At 31.5% G+C, this 10,467-nt stretch overlaps 1 protein-coding gene across 2 annotated transcripts in view; it reads left to right on the top strand.

Moving 5' to 3' along the window:
• Nucleotides 1-6,322: 6,322 nt before the first annotated feature.
• LOC108907315 (FK506-binding protein 2) overlaps nt 6,323-10,467 on the top strand; it is an 84,374-nt gene continuing 80,229 nt past the window's right edge. The window contains exon 1 of one of the 2 annotated variants that reach the window (XM_018710940.1): nt 6,323-6,617. In XM_018710940.1, coding sequence (XP_018566456.1) covers nt 6,442-6,617 — 176 coding nt within the window. In that variant the 5' untranslated portion in view covers nt 6,323-6,441. The remainder of the gene's footprint in view (nt 6,618-10,467) is intronic. The other variant, XM_018710941.1, reaches the window with a different exon arrangement.

Below are 10,467 nucleotides of genomic sequence, written 5' to 3'. Positions count from 1 at the left end.
CCTGTGGCGGTTATTATGCGGGACACACTGTATATATAAAAAATAAGGTCTAGGATAAACAGTATGGTATCAGAAAAAAATTACGTATATATTTGTGTTTTTTAATGAAGACCTGAAGTGGTGAAGATCCTCGTTCTTAGTTAATTTACGTTGGTCTATTTGTGCTTCTAAAAACACCAACGCCAGGCACCAAACGACCCCCATTTGGAAATTTTGCCGAATTTTGTCTTACGGAGTAGAGATTATCTTTTACTTGCCTGCCATTGCTTAGACTTTGTGATCTAAGATGGTTGCATCCTTTCCAGGTAATGGTACGTCTTTCTATACAAATTTCGTTTACAAATACAAATTCTATATAAATTTCGTATAACTATAATATCAATTTCGTACAGCTTTTGTGTCTTTCGTATAGCTTCTACACAAAATTCGTATAGCTTCTATGAATACAGACCACAAGGAAGTGGACGAGTATCGCGAGCTTTCTCTGGATGACCCCTCATCCAAGTACTAACCGCGATCAACGTTGCTTGAATTTTCATATTTTTATTAGAAAAATTGGTTACGTCAAATTGAATTTGATATAAACATTCTTATAATTGAAAATGTTACTAGTTCTTTTTTATAATGAAAACACATTAGGTATATCACAAATACTAACATTTATCTCTAAATTAACAGCCTTTGGCAAGGACAATAAATATATGAACTAACATGAAATTCCACATAATGGAAGTATCGCTGTTTCCCTTTCGTACCTGTTAATAAATTGTAAAACGGTATTATATCACATTTGGGTGTATCTCCACTTTCCGTAAAGCGGAAAACAACTTTGCAAGTAGAAATTAATGCGAGATAAAGTTAATGGTTCGAGTATTTTTAATACAAATCAAGTACACGTTCCATTTCTCATGGCATGGTAAATATTCACAGTGGTTGCACGAATTACACTTGGTTCTGTTAAGTGAAGGATGCTTATAACTGAGCATATTTACATAATTTAGACTACTAAAAAATTCACGTCCGTGTTATGTCTTGCATACAGTATGAATACATCTAATTATTTTTATTATACTACTCCCACGAATTTGGAATTGTTATTTTAGAACCGAAAAACAGAATGCTATTGCAGTAGAACTGTAGCAATTGCTGCCAGGTTTTGCAATTATTTTGCAATGTAAGTGCATGAATTGCTTACTTTCTTTTAATTATTTTCTTATATTGTCATTGATACTGATATTGCTAATAAATGTTTGTTTAAAAAAGTTTATATTTATTTTTAACTGTAGTTTTATAGACATATTTTTAATGGTTGTCTGATTGTTTCGTATGGGTCCATGCAATTTATTGGAAACGTATTTTTCTTTTTACATTTTTAATTTTTTTGTTTATTTGTAAGTACCTTGATTGACGCAAACAACATGCAAGTGCAATACATTTTCATAATAATAATTTATTAGAAAGTTTTTAATACAATACAAAATCAAACTGTTATTTTAGTAACCTGTTGTGAAAATAATATTTACATTTAAGTTTGCATGTCATTGTTTAAAATTATCTTACCAATGATCATGTGACTATTACTGTTATATCTACAGCTTGAATTTATAAAGTCTTTGGCACTATGCATAACAAAGACTTCTGGGTAAAGGTGATAACCAACGAATTGTGTAGCTATGTTAAAAACCAACGGAATGCTATTTACTCCAACAGTCAGGCAGCACACTCAAGGCAATCAGCTCAAACCAAACTAAATTCAGCTGTCATGAAGACTTGATACTAGCTTAAGTACCGATATATGAGGAGTATCAGGACAACGAGAAGGTTAATGAGATAGCCAGAGTAGACTCATCTTCAGCCCTAATAGGGTTCGAATTCTCCTGCGTGAAGGTCCTGAAAGGACCATAAGAAGAGTTCACGATAGACCGATCCAATCAAAATTGCAGATTAGTGAGTATAAGAATACGATTGCGAATTACAGAATCAGGAATCTTCCGAGAAACACTGGCTTGGCCAAATAGTCTGTTCTGACGTAATTACATGTTCTATCAGGGGGAAAAGAGCCCCACGGGGTGGAGGCCTAACAAGGGTGCTCTGTATAGTTGGTAGATCAAGGTTATGGAGACTAGAGTTAGATGAAGAACTTTAGGGTTATGGAAATAGACAGGACCGTTCGCAGTAGAAACGGGTCGTATATTCACTTCGTATATCCACTTGATATGTACAATAGACGATCTAAGTTATCAAGTGATTTTTTTTTATTGAGAGTTTGAATGTGGCTTGTGACTGGACTGGAAATCAGACCTACGAAGTAGAGTACATAAATGCAACACCAACATCAATATGATTTCTAAATATAGTACGTATTATGTTAACGCTGCCCTAATTAGAATAATATGGAATTCATTTTATTAACTACATGTTACTTTTATTAACCAATTATTTTTAACTTCGTTGGGCATATTATTGAATTAATTTTCTAATTGTGTTACAGATTTCTGTCATAAAATTTTACTTATTTTTATAATCTACGGTTTTCAATATTATTGTTATAAGCAAGTAATAAAAACGTATTTAATACTTCAACAGTTTTAAATGGATGCAACGTATTAATAAATTGTGTCTTACGATGAGATATGACACGAAAATCACAACACTTTCATTTTAAGACATGCAATGAATCACAAAGAAAGTTAGCAGAAGGAAGCCATGTAAAAAAAATGTAAGTAAAAGGATTACCTACGTCAATTAATTATTATCTTGGGATCATAAGCACCTGAAAATTTTCTAATACCTATTCAAAGAGAATTCCTGGAAATATTTTAATATATGAAATTGAAAAAATAATGTAGGTGTTTAAAAGTGAAAGTACCGAGCAATGCCATCAATTATTGACTATAGTTTCTCTTACTTTTTTGCCACATAAATACTTTTATTACTTTCTTGATTAACAGTAACACTCTTTAAGTCGTATTTAAACGGAATACTAAATTTCAAATTGTGTATATTTAGTTCTACATTAAAAATTAAAAAATTAATAGATTTACAATTTACAAGCTTTCCAGATATCAAACATTTTTATATTATAAACTACCAATTTTTTTTTTTCAAAAACCTCATTTAATTGTGTTATGTTGAAAAAACAAAGTAATGCCATTAAATTTTCTATAGTTTTAACGATTACGTTCTATTTAAAACTATATTTGCGACTAAAAACCCTTTATTTTTTTGTAAAACTAACAGTTATAGGAGGAGTTTCGATTTATTCAATGATTGGTAAGTTTTTGAATTGAGTATGTTTGTCAAATTTTGTTAGTGAAAATTACATTAGCAGGCAGTAAGATTTTCTAGGCTCTTATTTTAAAAATGTGTACGGTTCTAACATAGTAATTAGTTCCGATTAAAATTAAAAAAATGGTGGAGGCGCCACTCGATGTGCACTGTGACATAAAATCACAAATATTTCCTTGACAGTTAATTTTACCGAGTTCAATCAAGGGGGTATTATTATCGTTGGCTAATTCTTCAGGAAACTTATTTTTGATGCAAGCGGATTGGGCATAATCCGTCCCTAGTTCTGGGCATAATGAAGTTTCATTTACAACATCAAAAACAAGCTGTACGCATGTGTTATCGACCACCAAATTTGCATCATGTTGAAGTTAATAGTTTAGAGACTGTAAATAAAAATAACTTTTTAGTTTTCACTCTTGATGGCCCGTAACTTGTTAACGAAGGCCCGTAGAAAAAAATTTATGTGCAGAACTAATATTATTTTGACCTCATCTATTTGTACTCGACTTTTTTGTATCAAGTACCGGGACACTCTGTATAAATTTTTTCATATTTAAACAGAATTTCTCATATATCAATAATCGAGTATTCGCATGTATACAATGTATTTTAAGTCATAAATATCTTAAAGGCTAGCTGATTATCAGCTATTTGATATTCCACATAAAAATTGCCACATGTTAGACCTTAAGTATAGTTTTTTTCTTAAATTTTGCCTTTAATTTTTGACATATTAGACCACAACTGCACCTTCTCAAGCAGCGAGGTTTGACGAGCGTACTCTTCGTCCTATCCATTTTCCTGGTGGTGGAACTGAACTGACTCCTGATTTATCAACGATTCTTAAATCTTGTATCCTAGAACTGAACACTGACATTGTATGTTGATAATGAAACTTTTTTACAGTTAATTACGTCTATAGACAAGAAGTTTTGTTCTGAAGTTCAGTATTTGATGCCAAATGTGTTAAAATTCGTTGTATTAAAGCTGGATCATTCTACAGGGATGGCCAGAAGTACGGAATAACATTCATATCTTTTGAATGAGTTAATTTTTTATAAAAAGCCGAAACACGTTAACTTATCTTGATTTTTCCCCATCTTTCGGTTATATAATAATTAATTTTTCTTCAATCCCCTAACTCCCAGCTACCCCTACTTTTTTTCAAATGTAAACATAAGGCATGAGGGGGCTCGTTGAAAAGCTTATAGAAAACTCAATCCAGCCATATAAAATAAACAAGTTTTTTTTTCATTTAGAAATTGAAACAACTAGATAATTTACAAAAATAAACTCAATGTCGCAAATGCTGAAAATGTCCTCCATTCACTATTTGGCATTCTCCAATACGATAGTAATGCTGTCCACAGCATTCTGAATGACTTCAGCTGGTAAATTATGCATTTCCGCCTTAATCTTGTTCTTTAAATTCTCAATATTATCCGGTTTGTCCTGGTAGACTCTTTCTTTCAAATATCCCCAAAGAAAATAATCCAGGAGTGTTAAGTCGGGGGATCGTGGCGGTCATTCAACTGTACCCCGTTTACCAATCCAGTGATTTGGAAACATTTCATCTAAGTATCTTCGAACGTCAATACCAAAATGTGGGGAAGCGCCATCTTGTTGGTATCAGGTCAAATATTAGGAAATCCAGGTAGCGTGCGGCAGTAAGATTTTCTTCAAAAAAGAATGGGCCCAAGATTCTGTTGTTGATGATACCTGCCCATACATTAACTTTCTGTGGATGCTGCGTATGCGTTTCGCATGTCCAGTGTGGATTTTCCTGGGACCAAAAGCGATAGTTGTGCCTGTTAACCACTACATTTAAATAAAACGTAGGTTCATCCGAAAAGTACGTCTCGTTGAAAACCATTAGTGTCGTCATACCTTCTCATCATTTCTGCACAAAATTGCAATCGCCTATCATAATCGTCTTCCAAAAGCTCTTGGACAAGACATACCATATAGGGGTGGTATTTCTCTTGTTTCAGAAACATTCGAATTGCAGTTCGAGAAGCATCGTGATTGCGGGCCAATGAAACTGTTGAAGTATGAGGATTTTCAACAAGTTCTAATGCAATGTCCAATTTCTTTTCTTCATTCAAAGCACGTGCCCGTCCAGTTTTGGGTCCTCAAATTTGTGAAATATTTTACTAACTGTCCCTTGCGAGATTTGGTTTTCGGGATATTTCGCATTAAATAAATCGCGTACTTCAGCCCGACTTCTTATTTTGTCTCCACATCCAAGCAATATCAAGATTTCGATGCGTTGCCTTTCCGACAATACCATTGCAATTCAGTAAATAACTTGATTTTGACACAATAGTATCGTTTCAAACTCCAATTTACAACTAAAGCGAAAAATTAACCAGAAAGTCTGGCAAGTAAGTGGTATCAAAAAAACACAACATAAAAAATATACCTGTATCTTTTTTGCGTTAGCAGTGATAGGTACAGTTTCAAATTCTTTATTTTATTATGTGCAAATTCATGGAGGATAATTAAATTTTATTTAGATGTATTTTAAGTAGGTACAACCCTAAAAACATTGTTATTGAAAAAATAAAACTTGTTTATTTGGTATGGCTGGACTCGGTTTTCTATAAGCATTTCAACGGGCCCCTGATGCATTATGTATCCATTTGAAAAAAAAGTAGGGGTAGCTGGGGATTAGGGGGTTGAAGAAAAATTAATTATTATATGACCGAAAGATGGGAAAAAATCAAAATCAGTTAACGTGTTTCGGCTTTTTAAAAAAAAATTAACTTATTAAAAAAATATGAATTTTATTCCGTATTTCTGGCCATCCTTGTATATTGCCCTTGTCATAAACTATATACATTAACTATATTAGTTTTTATATTGAAACCTCGATTTCTGTTATCACCGCAATTGCAGATTACGAATTTAACGATGTGGTCGATCTACCGAGCGAAAGAATCACGTGTACCAACCAGCCAATCGCATTTAAACCTGTGGCTTTAATAGCGTTTGTCGCACTGGAACATCGCGGGAGAAAGCGAGACGCTCGCGGATGACGTCCCTGATTGTAGCGTGGCAAATTCTCCTGGCATGTGGCAGCTACTTGCCGTTCATTCATTCCGTACTCAGTTAGTTTGAAAGTTTCGTTCGCGCTGGTAAGGACCCATCATGTTTCGGTGCCTGTATATAATCGCCTTTTTCGCGGTCGTGGCCCAGTGCAAGGAGGAACTCAAGACTGACGTGGTTTACAAGCCGGAAGGCTGCGAGAACAAGTCCAAGAACGGGGACATGCTGACGATGCACTACACCGGCACTTTACAAGACGGCACCAAATTCGATTCGAGGTAAGGCAAGAAGTTTCCAATTTAAAGAAGTTCAGGTCCAAGGAGACGCGAAAGTTTATCTTCTTATACGAAGTTGTAAAACTTAAATTACTCCATGCGGTCCTTTGAACTCGTTGAAGTTTACCAGCAAACGTTGTTTGTCTTTTCGGCTACGTTTCAAGTATGTAGATATAAAGTAAATAGATTCGGAGAATTAATGTAAGATATAGTGACAGTTTACGTCAATGTGTTATTAATGAAAACACAGTAGTCCGTCAATTCCGGTCGGTCTTGGCTAACACGAGCAATATAAAAAAGTAATTTGTTCCCTTATACTTTACAATTTATCTTAATTTTCCGCTGTAGTTAGCATTCACTTTACACATGAGAACGTAGATTATTCTTAAACGTTGTTAACTGTTGTATATTGTTTTTATGAGTATCTTCTAAAGTTCAAGTAATGGACTTTTACTGCTAAGGACAAATTGTGGCAATATTGTTTGTTAAACTTATTTTTTATGAGTATCTTCTAAATGGTAAATGATGGACCTATGCCTAAGTACTACCTTAAAAAATTCTCTCAGTCTTGTTTATGACAATTACCTAAAATGTATTTTGAATTTACCTATTTGAATTTATAGATAGATAGATAGATAGATAGATAGATAGATAGATAGATAGATAGATAAATAGATAGATAGATAGATATATATTTATTTGACCACTGTTTACATACATTCGTACAAATGTGGTATGTCAATTTTCAGTTTGAGTTTGAACTGTAAAACAGTTGGTATTATTATAAAAAAAGTACAATGCGTAAATCCTATACACAACGTTAAAACAATTATAACAAAAATCACACAGAACATAAAATTATACAACATGTCTACATACATTCGCACAAATTATACTGCTACTAATAACAGCTGTGATCCCACATATTCACAGAATTTATGCAGAGATGATCCAGTTAGTGTTGCATTTTCGATGCTTCTAAAAAACTAAAAGTAAATTTCATCTTTTTGACATCAATAATACTATTTGATCCCCGTTAGTCCATTATTTAAATCAATCTTGTTTATTCGGATCATTACTTTACACATTAACCTCATTAGCAGCAAATTCAATTTTAAGGTTATTAAGAGAATTTGTGTAATTAAATAATGTGTACAATAAATACTATTATATATAATTATTTGCATTGTCACTTCAAATAGTCAAAATTATGAAATACAATTGCAATTAATATGATGAGCGACCAAAATATCACTAGCGTAGCAGCTGCGGATTCATTTCTTTGCTTGGACAAACATTTTGTCCATCTAGTGCCTAAGGTATAGAAAGTATAGTGCCATCTGCGTCAAAATAAATAAATGCGGTTATGTTATGGATTACTAAACTAGGGCGGATCTGTTGAACTATCCTCCGAGACTGAATTCGGAGGTTCGGAATGCGAAGATACGAAAAAAATTCATTATCTCGGCTTCTAATGGACCAATTTCGATCTTTTTTTAATCCGACGACTCGCGAGCCAAGGAATTCGAATATCGTAATGCCAACTGTCTAATTTGCACATATTTTGTTATAAATGAAGTTTATTGTTTATGCATTAATATACTGTATATTTTACCCTATGCTATTGCATTTTTTCAATGAAAAAAATTTGTTTACGTATATATTTCAACACTCTGAATATGAATATATTTTGTGGGAATTAATTTTTTTGTTAAATACCTACAGATAAAATTAAGAAAAAATAGTATTTTAAAATTGTAATTAAAAAAAACAAATTGCAAATTGATAAATGTAATCTAATTGTTTAAAAATAAAAAAAAGTGTTAACTTTAAAAATTTACTGTAGCCGTCCTAACCAACCAATTTCAATTTTTCAAAAACCTTTGAAAGGTTGAGCGGTCTTTTCTATGTGAAATAATTTTCAAGTATCTAGATGCTTTATTTGAGGCTGTGCAACATTTTGGAAATTCGAAATTTTTTTTTCAAAATATTTTTCAAAAAATTATTTTCCGAAAACTGTCGAACCGATTTTAATGAAATTTGGTGTGTTGTTTTATTATAATCTAGTTTTTTTACCAAAATTAGAATGCCCTCGTAGCAATTAAAATATTTTTAAAAAATTTTCCAAACAACTTGATTATTTTGCGTTTTTTTCACCAATTATTGGTATTTTGCAACATCGGTAATAAATTAAACATTTTTAACTTACAGTATATTATGCAAAATTCAATTCTAAAACTTATTTGATATTCACCTTTTTCAAATTTTTTTTCCGCACGTTATTGTATTTCTTCATTCAGAATAATATTCAATGTGTCCCCATCTCCCAAAACGGCAAAGTTGCGCAAAAAATTTGAATTCACTGGGAAATTTTTTGAAAACTTGAAAACATAAAAAAGTTAAGCCTTTTTTGTCAAAATAACTTCNATTTATAATTTTTGACAAAAAAATAAATTGCAAATTGATAAATGTAATCTAATTGTTTAAAAACAAAAAAAAGTGTTAACTTTAAAAATTTACTGTAGCCGTCCTAACCAACCAATTTCAATTTTTCGAAAACCATTTGAAAGGTTGAGCGATCTTTTCTATGTGAAATAATTTTCAAGTATCTAGATGCTTTATTTGAGGCTGTGCCACATTTTGGAAATTCGAAATTTTTTTTTCAAAATATTTTTCAAAAAATTGTTTTCCTGAAAACTGTCGAACCGATTTTAATGAAATTTGGTGTGTTGTTTTATTATAATCTAATTTTTTTACCAAAATTACACATTTTTAACTTACAGTACTTATATTATGCAAAATTCAATTCTAAAACTTTTTTTGAATACCTATTTAATTATTGGCCTACCAAATTGGAAATAATAAATGACAAAATTTACTGACTTTTACACATATCGGGTCATTTTGGAGATTTGCATTGGGATGAGGAAAGGTTTGGAGATATTTTGATAAAATAAACTTACTTCTCTACACATTTTTGATATATGCATTTGAAAACTTTCTTACAGAACTTTCACTGAGTTCATATTTTTGTTTACAGGTAACAGCTCCCAAAAATTATAATTATTTGATATTCAACTTTTTCAAATTTTTTTTCCGCACGTTATTGAATTTCTTCATTCAGAATAATATTCAATGTGTCCCCATCTCCCAAAACGGCAAAGTTGCGCAAAAAATTTGAATTCACTGGGAAATTTTTTGAACACTTGGAAACATAAAAAAGTTAAGCCTTTTTTGTCAAAATAACTTCAATGTATGAACACCTGGTTGATAACAGAAGGATTCAAAAAAATTTCCCCGTTTATCCGAAATTTTTATCTCTAATAATTTCCAAGAAGTGCACCACTAAAACGGCGCACCCAGTATATACCTCCTGCAAAAATATTTTCATGATTTATTTCGTAAACAAAGTTAAAATATTTATTAAAAGTTTTTCCACTGTGAATATATTTTAAAATTCAAACAATAGAAACTATTAATAATCCCTCCTCTATCAATACATTATTAATTAATTTTATTATAATGTACTAATATTACACACTGGAAACATAGAACTATAAATATATACATTTACAATAAATTTTTTATATGGCTACTGCTCTTTTATACTTTTATAATTAATGACTCTCAAGTATCGATTTCAGTTAGCAATACCTATTAAACATTTTTTTATATTTAAATATATATGATATTTAATCTACAAATTATCAGTATTAATGAATGTTTTATAAAAATTTGTTTATTGTAGTAGTTGTCAACTAAGCACAAATAGTGCACAAATAATTAAATATGGCAGTTCTGTTATGGGGAATGGATTGCAACTTTTTCAGTCATTCAAAATAATTTTTAAAAC

This window comes from Anoplophora glabripennis, unplaced genomic scaffold (genome assembly GCF_000390285.2).
Source record: "Anoplophora glabripennis isolate ALB-LARVAE unplaced genomic scaffold, Agla_2.0 scaffold97, whole genome shotgun sequence".
Classification (NCBI taxonomy): domain Eukaryota; kingdom Metazoa; phylum Arthropoda; class Insecta; order Coleoptera; family Cerambycidae; genus Anoplophora; species Anoplophora glabripennis.
This window is presented reverse-complemented; position numbering and strand designations above follow the sequence as displayed.